Source organism: Papilio machaon, chromosome 1 (assembly GCF_912999745.1).
Source record: "Papilio machaon chromosome 1, ilPapMach1.1, whole genome shotgun sequence".
Taxonomy (NCBI): Eukaryota; Metazoa; Arthropoda; class Insecta; order Lepidoptera; family Papilionidae; genus Papilio; species Papilio machaon.
In genome coordinates this window covers 3116050-3133961 of record NC_059986.1, presented here as the reverse complement: position 1 = coordinate 3133961, position 17912 = coordinate 3116050, and the positions used below count along the sequence as shown (strand labels likewise).

General features: G+C 34.6%; 2 protein-coding genes across 3 annotated transcripts; one reads left to right on the top strand and one right to left on the bottom strand.

Moving 5' to 3' along the window:
- Nucleotides 1–1234: 1234 nt before the first annotated feature.
- LOC106714268 (uricase) lies at nucleotides 1235–3854 on the top strand. Its single transcript, XM_014507265.2, has 5 exons — nucleotides 1235–1343; nucleotides 1448–1959; nucleotides 2264–2387; nucleotides 2501–2687; nucleotides 3543–3854. The coding sequence occupies exons 1-5, from the start codon at nucleotides 1321–1323 to the stop codon at nucleotides 3714–3716; spliced, it is 1020 nt and encodes a 339-aa protein (XP_014362751.2). The 5' UTR covers nucleotides 1235–1320; the 3' UTR covers nucleotides 3717–3854.
- Nucleotides 3855–4685: 831 nt separating this feature from the next.
- LOC106714240 lies at nucleotides 4686–17609 on the bottom strand. 2 transcript variants are annotated; one of them, XM_014507220.2, is made up of 6 exons: nucleotides 17554–17609; nucleotides 17070–17182; nucleotides 8095–8245; nucleotides 7668–7859; nucleotides 7288–7488; nucleotides 4686–4791 (listed from the first exon to the last, which is right to left on the bottom strand). In XM_014507220.2, the coding sequence occupies exons 1-6, from the start codon at nucleotides 17593–17595 to the stop codon at nucleotides 4735–4737; spliced, it is 756 nt and encodes a 251-aa protein (XP_014362706.1). In that variant the 5' UTR covers nucleotides 17596–17609; the 3' UTR covers nucleotides 4686–4734. The 2 variants fall into 2 exon arrangements, with proteins under 2 accessions (XP_014362706.1, XP_014362708.1); XM_014507222.2 differs by lacking the exons at nucleotides 17070–17182; nucleotides 17554–17609 and adding an exon at nucleotides 14325–14648.
- Between the last annotated feature and the right edge of the window lie 303 nt (nucleotides 17610–17912).

Below are 17912 nucleotides of genomic sequence, written 5' to 3'. Positions count from 1 at the left end.
CACAGATGATAAAAGCGATTATTTTGGACAAATAAACTAAAGCTCACTATTATTTTTATCTTTATAGACGAAGGCTGCGATGTTAAATATTTACAAGATCCCTTTATACGGGGTGCGACCTTCCACCTTTCCGTTTATTCTACTCAAGGGTTTTATTATCAACGGCTTTTCTTGGCGATTGTTGCGTAATGTTCTCCACACTGTTCTTAATATCGTTATTCTCCATTGACACCACTTACAGAATATGAAGGCATTCCAACCATTCTTTATGAAAGAACAAAGATAACAATATTTTATTAAGGCATTGGCAGTGGGAACTTACGCTTAGGTCAGAGAGAGAATAAACTTATGTAACCAGAGTAAGAGTAACCTAAGTAACCTAAGAGAGCGTAATCTTATGTGGTTATCTGAAATAATGGAAATAGTTAAGCGTTGTAAATGTGTACTTACTGTTATCTACCACATCATTTATTGAGGAAAAAACTACAAAATTCTCGCAACAGTATCCATTATCCATTATTAAATTAGATATGCTCTGTTTCCAATAATTATATGTCTGGTTATCTCTAGTCATAATAATGGAACAAAATTTTACTAGTATTAGTGTATGTTTAGAAACGAGAAAAAAGGTATTTTTTAATTTTGAAATTATATAAACGATATTTTATTTCGCCTAATATTTTTAAAATCATTCCTCAAGCAGTCAGTAAGTTTCATACTAGAAATGATTATTTTACGCGGACTAAGCAACAAGCAGTAAAACTTATGATTTACTCGGATGGCCGATAAGGCTAAAGACTTAATTCACCAACAGCAAAGAAACATTCTTGCAAACTGTTTACTCACAAATACCTAATACGAATTTTAGTAACCGTAATTTAATATTACTGTAATCTTAACTTTTACGCTACGCTATGTCCAAAACTACATGTGGTCATATAAAACGCGTGGTCGTAGTCGCATAACCTGGATGCAACGAGTGTTCCCTATTGCAATTGAAGTTAAAATGTGTTGTGAAAGTATAATGAAATCACATATAGTTTGTGTAGCTCCATGTTATATCTTAGAACGAGTCGTTGTCATGTTCAGGTCTTGTCTTTTTGGATGGTTCCGCTATCAGCCTTACGTCACAGTAAATATCAAATATAGACATGTTACTATTGAGTTCTCACTGGGCGCGTGCTCGTCCACGATAACGCGGGTCACGGGTTACTCTTATATATGAGGGGCTGGCCGGTTCTTATCGCAGTCATTCCGGTCTGGCCTACATGAGCCGTCGTTGTTTCTTGCACACACTCAAAATAAAGTAAATTGTTCGAAATGCCGTGGACTAGCACCAACAGGTACAATAACGTTCAGCCAGCTTTCTGAATTATGGCGGCTTTTTTCACACGAATCGAAGTTCTCAATCTAAATATTAGTATTAATTTTGTTGTTTTTGACATAGAATCTATGCGAAACCCTCCAACACGAGTGGGGGCGAAGGCGTTACGGCCGTCGCAACCGCCAGCAGCGCCCGAGCCGCGCCCACGGCCGCCGCCGATACGGGTGGCCGCTTCGAGCTTAGCGACCACGGCTACGGCAAAAGCTGCGTCAAGCTCCTACACGTGTACCGCGATGGCGAGTACCACGCCATCCGAGAGTACGATGTGTCCACCGAGTTGAAGCTGACCAGCGAATCGCCCTACGTTCTCGGCGACAACAAAGACGTGGTCGCCACAGACTCGCAGAAGAACACCGTCTATTTGCTGGCGAAAAAGCACGGTGTGAAAACACCCGAAGAGTTTGGCGCAGTGGTTGTGAACCATTTTCTGTATACGTACAAGCAGGTCGGTGAAGCAAAGTGTCGTGTGGTCGAGTACCCTTGGGAGCGTTTACAGGCGGGCGCACCGCACAACCACGCCTTCATCTTCTCACCCGCCGCCACAAGGTGGTGTGAAGTTTCCCAAGTTAGACACGGTAAGAAAATATTAAAATAAGCCTTGGATAACATTATTATTACTTCCTTTTCCCGTTTGAAAGCAAAGAAAGTTTATCTTAAAACTTAAAAAAAAATTAGTAAAAATACTTAAGTTTGGAACTGGTCAAGTATCCGTCTTTAAAAGAAATAAATTGATTTAGATAAGTTGCGTTTAATTTACATTATATTTCTGAAATAAAGTTTTGCTGCTTGAGTTCTTTTTTGTAAGAAATATTTTTCGTTTAGTCTAAACTCAAGTTTAAATATGTAAGCAATTATTTGAAATGTATGTTTTCTTCACAGACGCAGTAGTTGTTAAGTCGGGATTGAGTGGATTAAGAGTGTTGAAAACGACACAATCCGCTTTCGTAGATTTCGTTCAAGACGAGTACACAACCCTTGCGGATGCTGCTGAAAGAATATTCAGGTATTTTTTTTAATTACTATCAGAGAAGACTGTAGGTTAAAATATATTATTTATTCACAAAATTATAAATTAGTAGAAGATACGATTTATTCAATGAAATATTTTTCCTTTAGTACGGTGGTGGAGGCGGAATGGACGTACGACAGCATGCGGACAGCGGACTTCGACAACGCGTGGCTGACGGTGAAGGACGCCATCTTGGAGAAGTTCGCCGGCCCACCCGACACCGGCGTCTACTCCCCCTCCGTCCAGCACACCTTATACCAAGCTGAGAAGATGGTCTTGGAAAAAGTTTCAGAGGTTGGTACCCAGAGGTTTTTAAATTCGTAGACATCTCATAATACTTACGTTCCCAATTAGGTCGAGCCTACCCTACATTGCTGTTGATTAGGTCTTAGTTAAACTCGCCCACTGCGAATTGGTTGACTTCACACGCGTCTTTAAATTTCTACGCAGGTTTCCTTACGATGATTCCAATCACCATTTTGTTAACTTTATTTATCACTTTTTAATAATACTTTTGCGAATATCTTTTTAGCAACTTAAAGGCGACGTGATAATAAACGATTTAAGGCTTATATACTTTACACGAATTCGTGTATATAATGATAGTAATTATTAATGTCAAAAAACAGTTTACACTCTGAGTATAAAAACATATTTATCAATACGAGCGAATGATATAAGCATCATGATATTTTCGGGTGTTACTTGTCCTTAATTAGCTCTGTTTGTTTACTAATCAAGTGGTCATGTGCCGGGGCTATCTCAATGAAATGTTATTGTACCGAGTGAAACAACATATGTACACAATGTACTTGTATATAGGACAACCGCGTGCAACGATAAGTTATTATAAGGATCACTATTGTTTATATCACAATAATTTGTTGAACGTGTGCTTGTTTGAAGCGATAATATTCTTAACTATTATAACTATTAATTGTTGTGTGGAGACAAGATAAGACTATAAGACTCTTGGTCTATCATACCAAATACATATTATGTAACTTCTATAAATAAGACACTGATAGTAAACATGGTGGATCCTAGGTCTCAGAATGACATTTACAATACAATCTATTGATACACTTTTAGCTACATATGTAAAAGTTATGTTTGCTTATAAATATTTATGTAAAAAATTGTTCACAGATTTCGTGGATCAAAATGACGATGCCAAACAAGCATTATTTAAATATAGACATGTCCAAATTCCCCGCAAACGTGACGAAAGGAGACCCGCGACACCACATCTACCAACCCATAGATAAGCCAGCCGGATTAATCTACGCGCAGCTACGCCGTAGACCTAAGAGCCATTTGTGATTTCACTGAAGGCTACGTTTCGTAGCAATGTCTACAATGATGAAAAGAGGCTATTTTAATGAATCGATAAAAATATGATTTGTTAATATTTTGTTACTAAATAATCTGGGATCTAAATTACAGTTAAAAATGTAATAAAATTGAAAATTAGTTGAAAAATTTAAACATTTGATGTCTAAAGTAAACAAATAAGTAGTAGAATATTACACTTACAAGTACATGGCGGGGTTTCAAACCCAATGTTTTGTAATTTGTCGATGTCTACAATCAGTTGAATTGTAAGTTAAGACTTATACTTTGAACTTAGTATTTTAATGACACATTCCGTGTGAGTTAGTTCAAATTAGTTTAAAGTTGTATAATTTATAAGGATTTTAATAAATAAATACTTTGAATAGGTAGTGTTATAAGTGCTCAAATTCTCAATAAATCAATCAAAATCTAGTCAACCTAGGAGAGAAGCGCCACAAAATTTTATTAAATCTGGCTCAAATTTCGTACTAATGCTATGTAATTATCTGTTGTTGAAATATACATTATTATAAATATTTAAAGGTGTTAATGGCAAAAACATGGACCTATAATGCTCCATATTTTGACATCCTATATATTTTGAATTTTAATCTGTAAATAAGACTTGGACAAATTTGAATTCTGTATAAAATGTTGAATTTATATAATTTAAAAAAAAATAACTAATAAATAAGCAATGTATTAAATTGTGTTTTTATTTCATTAACTCGTATTTAATTTCCAATTATAAAATGAAGTCATTCGTATTAAAAGTATTTGTAAATAATATTGATGAATTCAGGAATTAGTTGAATAAAAAAAATATTTAAACAAAACATATCCTTATTTATTCAATTTCAATATATCACTTACTACACCTATTATACAATTTTTATAATTGTATATTTCAATTTTTTTTTCACATAATCACATACTGAGTAAAAAATATTTGACGGTTGCAATACAAAAGTAGACAAAAATACATGACTTGTTTGTTACATTTTTATTAAACACGTTTCGTGCCAATGATTTTATCAGCCAGTGAGTAGAGCTCTTCGACGGTCTGAAATACAAAAAGAATTCATAACTATTAAGTTGTTACACAAGCCTATGAGGTATAAATTGTTGCCAGCAGAATTAGTGTCCGTAAAGATTTTAGTATTGGCATCGCATTTAGAAGGCATCAAACGGTAGTGTAGTAAACAAGATGATGTTTACGTAGTGTTTGAAAGCACTGAGGGATTCTAGTGTTCCATATTATAAGCGAAATTGTATGACACAGTGCACATTATTGTTTTGGTAGTGGGAATGCAATTATTAATATTTAAGGCACTAACCGTGGATTTCTGAGACCGAAATCTCTGTATAAAACAGATTGTCATACCCGTCATTATCTTTGGCAAAACAGATAACAATATTTTTAAACGGAGATTTTGGAATCAGAAATCCACAATAAGTAATGTGACTATATTATGTATTAAATCGAAGCGAGTGATCGAGTTGCAGTTCTCCCAATACCGAAACTAAGCTTGATCCTACCAATGCCAAATAGTGTTTAGTTTTTAAATAGCCGTTCATTTTTGTGAACGCAATTTCATTGTCTCAAAACATTCCGCATTTTATTGACGTCAGCAACAACTCAAGATTAATCACGTTTACGGAACAAATTTTAAAACAAAGATTTGTTTATTCGTGCCAAGCAACAGAGAGATGTCAATGACACCGCCTGACAGTCGTGTCCGCGTTGCGTGGACTCTGCACAGTCGCCATCTGCCGGACGCGATTTTTATGTGATATCTACAATGTATGTTGATTGTACCACTAAACAAAAATGACTAACTGTCGTGTCCACCAGTCCTATTCCAATAGGTATCTAAATATAGGCAAATAATAATTTGTTTTATATTTCTTTCCTAACAATCCGTTGAAAACATTTAAAAAACTGAAATTCAGCTGCGTTCTTGCCTTGCTACGCTGTCTCTATATTCGATTTTTATAGGCAGAAATCTCATAATTTATTATGTATTATTAATTTCCAAGTAAGTAAATAATAATAATTAAAATTTAACCAAAACGACATATTGAATTGATGAATATTTTCATTATACAAACTCATGAACCTAGACATGAATAAACAGTAAAGACGATGTGAGCGAATAATTTAAAATCTTACTAATATTATAAATGCGAATGTTTGGATGGATGGATGTTAATTAGAAGGTATTTCCAGTAAGGCTTAACGGATCTCGATGAAATTTGGCATAGATGTAGATCATAATCTAGAAACATATAGGCAACTTACTAGTTTTTTTTTTAATTACGTGCGGACGGAGTCGCGGGCGAAAACTAGTATAGTTATAAATTGTTCGAGTATAGAAAACTGCAGCATGTATCAACCTGACTATCGGTCTGCCAGTGAGTGATACGTGGAAGGTTAATCACGTTTCATCGTGTGATTCATTTGAACTTGATTAGGTTTCCAGTTAAAACTGGCCAGAGTAAGTTAACGATAAGAATTACTTTGTAGATTCCTTTCAATTTGTATGTTTCAGACGAAAATGTATATGTAAAAATATCTGAACAGCAAAAAGAACAAAAATTTATCATGTTTTAGGAATAACAATCTATAAAATATACAAACGATGACGAAATGAGCGGCGGCTACACCGAGGTGATCATCGAAGCATATGGACATCGCAACACCAGAACTCAATGCCACCAGGAAACACTTATATTCACGAACGGGTAATGCCAAAAATCTCGTGCATTTAAGCCGAATGGCAGCTATATGTGGCAATCAACACTTTGTTAAATATAATTAGCACAATGCGAAGAATTAGTGATGTTGCTTATAATTCTCGATATAGTCTGAATGCGAACTTACGATCGAAAAACAAAATTATAACTACATAAAAATTGGTCCACTACTGTCTATGAAACTCCGGGAAAAAATAGGTACAAATTGAATAACTATTTCGCTCGTCAAAATCGGATTAGCCGGCGGATTTAATAGAAAGAAACATGCAAAAATATTTACAAACCTTAAAAAAATACTTTCCTGCTTTAGATACTATTGGGAATAAAATTTGGTAAAAAATTGGTCTTAATAAACTTAAAGACCACAGTGGCACATCACTAATGTCTGTTTGTAATCGATATCTTAGAGCAAACTGAGCTAAGGGTCACTCCGAGTTATTAGATATCCGGTTGGATCCAGTTTGACACGAGCCTTGTTACTTGTATGTAAACAAAACGACGATTACTTCGTGCACCATCTAATACATGTCGTAAATCTTAAATGGTTCGCAGGGAGAATAAGTGCCGATAGTGCAGACCTTTTGACATCCCGGCATCATTTTGTTGGATCTAGACTATTCTAATGTGTAAATTATGTAAAAATTGTATTTTTAAAATATAATCAATACTGTGCTTTCTTTTTCTAACCAGTTATGATTAAATTGTGTGTGATTATTTTTATTTTTATTTTTATTTGTAATTATTTAGATAATTTGAGTTTCTGCTGCTGTGTGAGAACTTATGGAAGTATTAAAAATATTACCGTGAGGTTTTTCAATGTTTTAACATCATTGGTTTCGTATTTAAGCACTGCGAATTGTTCATCGGTGAAGCGAACACCTTTCTCGATGTCTTCTAGTTTGCGTTCCTCCAAGTCGGCTTGACATTTAGCAAGGAGTTGTTCAGCGGTTAGCTTTGAACTTTCATCATCAATTTCTTCTGCTTCACTTTCTTCGCCAATAGTCTGAAAATGTATTTAATTATAAACTAGTCCTTATAAATATTCAGTGGAGGGTAAAAAAGTGGAAGGAAATGCGGGGGTGATAAAAGATTTTTCTGAAAATAACATCTTCACTAGCATCAACATTATGAAAATAAAATTTATTGTACACGTTAAGTAAACTAGAAAAATTTATAGCTCACCTGATCAGCTTTGTGTGACGATTTTAGTTTCCTGTAATATGCATCTGCTCTTTTCTTTGACGCTTTGGCAACTTCCTTATTCACCATCCTCCAAAACACGAACACGGGATGATTGTGGAGCTCAGGAGGACACTCTTTGAGGGGAGTCTTACCCACCAGTATCAATCGTTTCAGTCTTTCCATCTCATCGAGCTGTGGTTATTACCAGTTTCAAGTTAAAGGAAGTTGACATAAATAGTTGTATAGTCGACAGCTCATATACATACCTAGAGCCTACTAAAGTTAGGGGTGGCGAAGCTACTAAGATCATATGAGCTGACGACAAGGGCCGAGTGCTATTTTTTCTACCGAGGGTCAAGACAATAAGTACTAAATTTTTGTTTGTATTTTTTTAAGATGCTTGTAGTGGTTTGTGGTTGATACTCACGACTCTCATGGATATCCTCTTATTGAGGTTCTCCTCGTTGACGCTGCGTATCCTCTCCTCCAAGTCGGTCATGTATGTCTTGTCGGTGAGGCGCACCAGGTTGGAGCCCATGTGCTTTTCGAGGCGGGCGCGCACATGCGGGTGCAAGAAGCTGGAGCAAAACAACAACAATTTAGCATACTCTGTGATTGCACACATACCATGCCGCACAATAATTAAGAAATGGACACACAGGAATACACATTTTGGAAAATTATCGCGGTTATAGTTTAACAGATACTGATGTGATTCACTGCGAAAAATTTCTGAAAATAAAATTATCACAATTACATTAAAATCATTTTATCCTACAACAGCATATTAAGGTACTTACGTGCCCCGCGTCGGTTTGTGCAATGTTCGGCGATTCGTCTTGGCTACAAACTTTGATGGACTTGGAGCAAAAACTGACTTACCGTCTAGGCGTGTTCGCCGTAAAGTTTTAGTGGTTTTGACGCGCGGCAGCTCGTGTCATAGTTTAGACCTTTACCCTCGTAATACAGAATAGGGCGAGCCTGGCACTGTGAGGTACGCCCGCCGACACCACATGTAAGTCGCCTTTAGGGGAATATGTACACTTACCTGTTGGGTGACTTAATTTGTAAAGAAAGATGAAATATAAGAAATATGTCTTTATACTTCTTCTACAGATAGAATACGATTGACCCTTCTAAGTTAGTAATTCTCTTACAGTTGGAAGCACATTTAAGGCGGGTTCTGATTTTGACATCATTCGATTTTGGAGTAATTGTTAGTCTGTCGGTCTTAATTACAAGTTAATGTTTCCTTATTGTATTAATTTAAAATTTAATTAATTTTAGCGACCCTTCACAGGGAAAAGTACACAAAAATTTAAAACAAAATATTAAGCCAGTATGAAAGCCACACTATATTGCGTGGCTAAAGTTTGTCAGACAATCATACGAGTACATGGTATAGAATTATCGTTTTGGTATAAATTTCGTTGGTAGAGTGTACTTGTCAATAGTGTCGTGCAAATTAACTTTTAAATATATTTTCATTTTTTCGTTAACCAATTACATATGTATTTATTAACATCATCATCAGCCTATCCTCAGTTAAGGGTGACTAGGCCAAAGTCAAACACACTGGCCCAGTGCGAGTTGGTTGATTTCACACATATCTTTGATTTTTTTCTCAGATATGTATAGGTTGCATTACGATGTTTTTCTTCGCCGTAAGAACGTCGGAAAGAAGTACAAATGTAAATCTAAAATCGAAAAACACATTGGTACATGACGGGATTCGAACCCAGGACCTGCAGATTGAAAGTCAAGTGTTTAACCCGCTACTTTAACAACTGAGCCACCGACGCCCCTTTTTATTCATTTATTTATTCAACAATCAGATAAAATAAATTAAAACAATTTACAAACTAAGACTCTCTTACTATTTGAAATGTTTAAAATTAATACGCACATTTAACATTTTATGATGTATTACATTTATAAATTGAAATAAATGTATGTCAAGGTATGAAACCAGACTCATCGTAAACTCGCGGTAGCTGTCTTTATGGTTTAATAAATGTTCAAAACTCGGAAAGATTTAACTTATTTTGCATTAACCGCTACCCGCGTAGACATTTAGTTAATAAAACTTTATTAGGGCGCTGTCAACTGTAAACTGTCACGCATCAATAATTAGAAGTGCGTTTCGTGAGATTGCCTCATAACTTTTTACTATGTCTAGCTGTTGTAATTGTTTAAAAATATGTTTAATTAAAAAAAGCAAAATATTTTCTGTATTATTTATAAATTTAATACTAGAAATCATACTAATCTTATAAATGCGAAAGGATGGATGGATGGATGTTTGTTATTACGTATCTCCAAAACGAATTAACAGATCTCGATGAAATTTTGCACAGATGTAGAAAAGTCGAGAAGTACGCATAGATTTTTTGGAGGCGGGCAAAAGCGGGTTTATAAAACTTACGAAAAACTTTCAAGTTGATGATTTACAAAAATCTTTTCAATTTGATTGTGTATACAAAACCTTTATTGACAGGTTCTCAGGTTCCCCCTGTGTACATTTAATTAGGGCGCGCTAGAGTAGGATAATGGACTGATAGAATCCAGGAATTGGTTCAGTGTTTTGTTTTTATTTTATCGGCTTAGAAAAGAAACATTAAGTATGCATTTTTTAGATGCCTGTCAAATTACACAACATTGTCTTTCAGTAAAAAAATATAATTTTTATGCCCTCTAGCAGTTAAAAATCTTTGTTAACTAAATTTCTAGTAGAGGATGTAGTTAATACAGGTTAAAAAAATCTTTGATACAATTTGCAGCTGTTCGCTATCTTAATATAAAATTTAAACCTTATTATGTCCGAACAAAACTTAAAACGAGAAAATGTGCCAAAATAAAACGTAATCAATGTTATAAAGTAGACGGCGGCTCAATTTATCAATCATCTAAATCTTTGAAACGGACCCGAACTGACGAATCGATAAAGAACAGACGTACTCTGGTGCGAATAGTTTCAATAGAGTGAAAATAGATCGAATCAATAAATCGACGTATTGATAGACAAGATCGATCTTTCGTTGATTACTATAAAATAATCGAGTTCTAAAGATTAATCGACATTTCGAAACTCGATGTTTGCGTGTTTGAAACCGTCACGAATACATAGGAGGGGGATGGTGAGATAATTACTGCGTTGCGAATGATAGTAGTAAATTGTTTTATGAATTCCTATGGTTACTTTGATTGATTCTTATTATTATATATTTAAATGTAGGGCCAGCTTTTGTACTTAAATATTTTCAAACATTCTTTTCCTGAAGAAACCTACATAATTGAAATTTAGAAGCAACTTAACTCTCTAACGAGGATAAAAAAACTTTATAAAAATGGTTTAAAAATTCGAACCATCAAAAAAGTTTTGGAATAGATGATTTTTTTTTTTGAGAAACGAATCGATTTTTTGTTTGTACGATCATACATTTACTTGCAATCATAATTAGTTTAATGAATTTAATAATTTAAGTAAAATTAATGACACAAACACTTGCTACGGTACACAGATAATAAAAAAAGTTTGTAACAAATGTCATCACTGGGACTTCCCCAGTTACAACGATCAACACACTATCATTCCATTTCCCTGTATGATATTACGATGGTTTATTATACGAAGAAGAATCTATCTATATATATAAAAGAAAGTCGTGTTAGTTATACTATTTATAACTCAAGATCGGTCGAACTGATTTAGCTGAAAATTGATGGGGAGGTAGCTTAGAACTAGGAGACGGACATAGGAACTTTTTTTTCTTGTGTGCATTTTTTTATTCCGCGCGGACGGCGTCGCGGGTAAAAGCTAGTTTATTATAATCATTAAAGGAAAAACAAAATCAATCATTGTCAATTCATCATTTTTTTAATAAAGACTGCAGCTGATATTTTATATTTTATTTTATTAAAGCAAATAGAATATTAGAATTACACAAGAAAAGGTCACGTAAATTTATTAATCGTAAATTATAAATTATAAAGTGAAAAGGAAAAACAGAAAACTTTTATCTGGTAATAAAGTAAAAATGCACACTAAATATCTCATTTCATTTCAGTATGTATTTAATTATATGATATTAAGATTGCCTTACGAAATAAAATATAGCTGTGGCATTTTCGGCGCCCAAAGGTTATCTTATGCCGGTCTTGATACACGGTTGCTTAGAGCCGAAGAAAATCACTTTCATACTTTTTTCAGTTACATAAATCGAGATTTACGTATTAACATACATGAATGTCTTATTAATTATTGAAACAAACTTATTTACAAGCACTTTAGGGTAGAATAAATAATTTGTTGACATTACAATATAAATAAAATAGTTATCTTCGAGTATATTCTTAATGCAATTTTATACAATTATCAAAATAGAATAGTTATTTTTGAATAATTTCATTAAAATCTTCTATCATTTCATTTAAAGTACAGAAAAAGTGGTGGAGAGCACCATGGGATTTTAGTCGGTGTAAGTCCGACATAATCCGACTCTACGCTCCATAGAGTCGGATATGCGTAAACATTTCCGCACGTAAAAAAAAGTATAGAAAAAATCGTGCAAGAGGTGACAAAGTTTAATTACATAATATTATGTTAAATAGCTGATACTTGTTGAATGTAAACAATAAATAACATAATATGACGAAATATACAACTTTCTCACATGATGTAGTGCTTATCGATAGTCTCTACCTTGAAAACAATATTGCAATAGAGTTATGTAATTTAAAAATGGTATAAAGGAAATTATTTAAGATCTTATGGAGCAATTTCAAACATCCTCGATACCAGCAGATGCTTAGATATAATCTATATAAAAATGCTTAAACTTGATGCTTGAAAATAAAACATGTAATAAGAGCGTGAGTCGCTAAAGCGTTTCGATAGGATGACTGAGGGGTCATCGTAAATCTACGTAAGTCGTTTCCCGGAATGATTACACACTGCTCGAATTATAATTGACGACACGTCGATGCGATGCGTCACTCGTTTGCTCACGTGCATGTAAATACGTTTAATCTGCGAGACTGAAAGAATGCTCTCGAGAAAACTCACCGCTCTCACTTCTCTGAGTCACTGGTAAATAAATAGACTTGATACATACATTTTTATGGGTCGTTACACAAAAGTAGAATTCGACTGAGTTGAAAATGGCACAGCAATAAAATGTTACATCCGTGTAATCGACGTTTGAAACATTTACGTATACTAACGTTACAAACTTTAAGAATATAGTAAACATTGACATAAATGCCTTTATATACAAATGATCATGTACTCGTCCTGGATCATTAAGATCTAAATAGTCATTTAACATAAGAATATAGCACCTCTACTAAACTATTTTAATGAATAAATATGTATTTACGTTTAAGATGTTCAAAACGGTGTTAAATTATAGACAGTAAAATCGAATACTGTGATATTTTTAAAGCCATAAAACTCACATCACGGGTTTAAACAGCTCGTGAATGCTCGTTCCACTTTACGGTATTAGCATAGTTTTCATCTGCACTTACGTATAATTTTATCTCTACATTGATTATTGTAAGCGGGCATTGATATAAATAACCTTTGAATTTTCAAAAGAAGGAATGGTTGTTGCCAGATATTTCTATTTTAAGAACACTTTTATGCTGGCCATGGTGTGAATTATTATTGACTGCCTTGTACGATTTAACTAATTTAATTTTTTATTTATTGTACAACGACGGCACAAAAATTCTGGACATTGCTAAAAGTTTGTGTTTAAAAACAACTAGATAGGTACTGTACTGGACATGATATTTCAGTGTAGTAAATGAAGCCTAGATCAAGTAATAATTTTTGTATCAAGTGAATGAAAAACAATATTAAAATACTAAATGTAGATCGTTTTGTTGATCAAAATCAAATGTGGAAATCATTAACGCGCTCTTATTTCCAATTCGTACAAACAAATTGATATTGAATTGAAATTTCATATTGAAATAAATTGTGAATCGATGAAACTCTTTTGACGTTTTACCTCATCGAACAGCCATAAAAACTCATACGTAGGTCTGTTTTATAGAGCCGTTACATTCCGAGAATAATAAAGATGGGATTTCTGAGATCCAAGTAACATCTAGGCGCTTATATTATTTTTGCACAATTTGAAGCTTTTTGAAGCTTACAAAAGATAACATAACTCACGCCCGTAACCTAGAGGAGTGGGCAGAGACCGTAATATACAACAGTACAATCTACAAAAAAAGCGCACAAGAAAAATACTTTTAAGTCGGAATAATTTGAACATAAAGCCAAACTGACGCACAACGTTTACATATTACGTAGTCAAAACCTTCAAAGCACTTTCGACCAAAACAAAGCTTGTCTCGATAGCGTAAACCAGTCCGATATCCGCTGACCGTAATTCATCTTTGATTTACGATCCTTTTAGATACGATCGGAAATGCCTTTACACCGATCCTACACGGCGTGTACCCAGAGCAAATAAAATATGCATCAAGATTTGTAACTAAGAGCTATCCGAATATAATTTATAGGAGAAAAGAATAATGTTTCCGTAAGATTTATGGTTTAAAATTATTGATACATTTCGTCACAACGCGTGCGAGTAGTACGTGCAGAAATGAAAAATTTGTGCTAGTTGAGTGGAGGGGAACCTCAAGGCGGACGAAGTCCTCGGCTGTAGGTCGATTGTGATGTCATCGTAGTCGCCAGTGGACCGCCGCCGGCCGCGGTCCGCCAGCAGCTCTATGGTCGTCCAGAAAGAACTCTCAGAGGCGCTCGAATTCGCTCGGTGCATGTTATGGCCGCTTATGACGATTGCATGTTGCTCCACAAACGACTGGAGGTGCAATGACTGCTGCCGCCATTACAGTCACCAAGAACCTGCCACCCCCGGTCGCGCAGCACCCCACGCGTCACCCCACCACACGCGAACATTAATACTGTTTGACACGGCCGACGGATAAATTCCCGCAAAGTCACTGAACAAATTCATACACAAGGTCCTTTGGAACACTCGAAAAATATTTTTAATTTCATATGTTAATAATATTTTACAAAATATAATAGCCCGTAATCGCCAAGCTTGTTCGTGTAATTTTATGAAATCGACAGAGATTCTTAGAGCCACAAGGAGATCTGTAATCTTTAAATTTGAATCTCCATATGTTACGGGTGTAAGTTCTGATTTATATTATTGGTCTTCCTAAATATTTAAATGTCTGTAATAAATAGTTTCAGTGGTTGGTGGAGTGCCCTGCATGCAAAGGTGTCCCGTTTCTGCAGGCGAGCCTAGCGCGGGTGACCCGGATGGCGCCAACGTCGCCGCGACCGGGTCAGCAAGCCTCACGGCCTTCGCTTCCCGCCGAAAAAATTACGTTGTCATCCAGTTCATTCACATTAATTTATTGCATTTGTACATTTCGTGATTCTTTCTCAGCTTAAATCAATCGGTACTAATGTGTATGGCGGATGACAATAATTTCTTTATTATCTATCTATATATATAAAAGAAAGTCGTGTTAGTTACACTATTTATAACTCAAGAACGGCTGAATCGATTTGACTGAAAATTGGTGGGCAGGTAGCCTAGAACCAGGAAAAGGACATAGGATAGTTTTTACCCCGTTTTCTAATTTTTATTCCGCGCGGACGGAGTCGCGGGTAAAAGCTAGTCATAGATAAAGTAACATTCACGTAAAAGGTCAATGAACTTGTTGCATAAAGATAACTGCGAAAACTTGTAGGAACATTAACACGAACGTTTAACTTTTCTGCGAATCTAACTTGAATAACATTGAATAACTTTGCGTAAGCTTGTTAAGTTTAAGCCGTGAGAATAATAGAATTATAGTTGCTAAACACTGCGGTTAAATTTAGAACATTTGAAGACCAATTGCACTATTCGGAAAGGTGAATGTTACGATCCGATGATATATTGAATGAAAAGGATGACGTCAAGCGTTGCTAATCGATTTAAATTTTTGTGAGATGTATTTTTGTAAGTGAAAATATAATATTAAAATTTATGTTGATCCATAACCGTTTTGTTTTCCTTCGTATGTACATGTTCATGAATTTAAGATATCGATTTTTAATATTAAAACAATTTTGACATGAGCTTACAATTACAAATTTTATTTTGTTGTTGAATGTTCATAATTAAATTGATACCGTTTTGAATTAAAATGCTTAGAAACAAAAACATTTTTTGAAAAACCAAAGCTCTCAGCGCGTAATATTACTACCCAGGTGCTAATAAACCCGTTGGTCGTCGGTAAGAAAAGGGGACAATTGGGAATTGAAACTGCGACCGCAAAAAAGTAGGCCGTTACATCGTTATATTAATGTGATTTTTAAACATGTTTTTATGATGATTAAGATACACGTGACATCAGTATCAGAGAGCGGGAGGTCACGTGAGTAGGTCTTTGTCACAGACAATATAGAACATGCTATTAAAAAAAGTATTAAAACGATGTATAATATTAAACTGAAGAGATAAGAAGTGCGTTATTATTGCTTGGCAACATTTAGCTTAAATGTTTATCTATAATGACTTGAATAGCTACATAGGATAGTATAACCTTTAATATTAATATTGGATTGGCTAAGATTATTTATGTATTTCTCTTGGCAACAAAAATATAGTACTGATAAAGTATTGGACGAAAACAGATCATCATGTGACCCATCTGTCATCACACGGAGCAATCATTGGCATTATTACGAAAGAAAAAAAGTATTTTCGTACGAAAATATAGCATAATAAAGTATTTATGTTTAAGAATTGCAGAAGACAACAATATTTGGATAAACTGATAGCGTCTAGAAATCAACGGACTTTTGTTATTGATGATGCAATTACGATCATGTTATTGCGAATTTGTTTTTTTATCAGCAAGCTGTTACTTAAATTTATTTTCCATTTACCACGTGTCTTTATGATAGCATATATTCTACGTTATATCAAAGACGATCTGAAACTGATGAACATGTATATACAATTATATGTGCCTACTTATATAGGAAAGATGTATATGTTTCAAATGCTAAACTACTGCATTGATATTTTTTATATAATAAGGTGGCAAAGGAGTAAGCGGTCACCTGAATTTGTCAAAATGGCGAAATGACCGATGCCCATTGACATCAACCTATTGCCTATATTTAATCAACCGAGAGGGGAACGCACAGAATGATGATATATCCTCTTCCTATGCGTCTTCTTCACCGCCAAATTCACTTCCCCTTCCGATCATTTTCTTTTAAGAAAATGGTGAGACGTGGACTAAAATCAAGTTCCGGCACACATACTAATGAGTGTGAAAAGCGCAATTGCTTCCACTTTCCACCCACTTCACTAACAATTCAATTATTTCATCACGAAAGTAACTCACGCATATTGTATGATCTTGGCCTGCCACCAACGCGGCAGATTGGGAAGCTGGAACCTCTTCATCCTGCGTCGCCTCTCCATCTCACCTTCGCCGAGCTCATCTTCGCCCTCCACCTGATATAGTATATTCTTATGTAAAATATCATAGCATTCTTATGAATAGGCTAGCCGGATTCTGAAGACGTTACCATCAAGTAACTGTGACCATGACGTCCGCGTGGAAACATATGTAATGTAATCTTACTAATTTAATAAATACGAATGTTTGTTAGAAGGTATCTCCAGAACGGCTCAACTGATCTCGAAAGGACGCCTACTAAGTTCTTACAGATTGGCTACTAAGTATTTTTTTTTTAATTCCGCGCGGAAGGAGTCGCGTTCTACAGCTAGTTAATAAAGTAAAGTTAAATGACCTTAAATTTACATGAAATATCATAAGCGTACTTTCAAGCTTAGGATAGTTTCAAAGTAGTATATGTACTTACCTGAATCTTGACCCTCTTATCTTTATCATTTTGATCAGGCATTTTCTCAATTTTTATATCACTTTAAATTTTAAAATAATTTATTTAAATTTACTTTTAGATATTCAAATCATATTATATTGAATTTTGATAATTTTTAAATTAAATTACACTTTTTAGATTTTTGAAGTCGAAAATTGACAAATTGTCAAATTTTACACCCGTCAATATTATTTAAGTTTTTTTTTCCCGAGACATTTTTAAAAGCATCCAGTATCATTTGTGACTGAAAAGAGGTTTTGTTGAAGCGATAGGTCACAAATCTCAAATGAACTTGCATTTTAAATTTATTTTTGTAATATGATTTTAAACAACCACTG

Excerpts from the sequence above, each read along its gene's own strand:
- LOC106714268 (XM_014507265.2), top strand. The coding sequence starts at position 1,321 with ATGCCGTGGACTAGCACCAACAG. Across the intron at positions 1,344-1,447 it reads CCGTGGACTAGCACCAACAG|AATCTATGCGAAACCCTCCA; the intron begins GTACAATAACGT and ends TTTTTGACATAG. Across the intron at positions 1,960-2,263 it reads AGTTTCCCAAGTTAGACACG|ACGCAGTAGTTGTTAAGTCG; the intron begins GTAAGAAAATAT and ends TTTTCTTCACAG.
- LOC106714240 (XM_014507220.2), bottom strand. The coding sequence starts at position 17,595 with ATGCCTGATCAAAATGATAAAGATAAGAGGGTCAAGATTCAG. Across the intron at positions 17,183-17,553 it reads ATAAGAGGGTCAAGATTCAG|GTGGAGGGCGAAGATGAGCT; the intron begins GTAAGTACATAT and ends ATACTATATCAG. Across the intron at positions 4,792-7,287 it reads AAACATTGAAAAACCTCACG|ACCGTCGAAGAGCTCTACTC; the intron begins GTAATATTTTTA and ends TTTGTATTTCAG.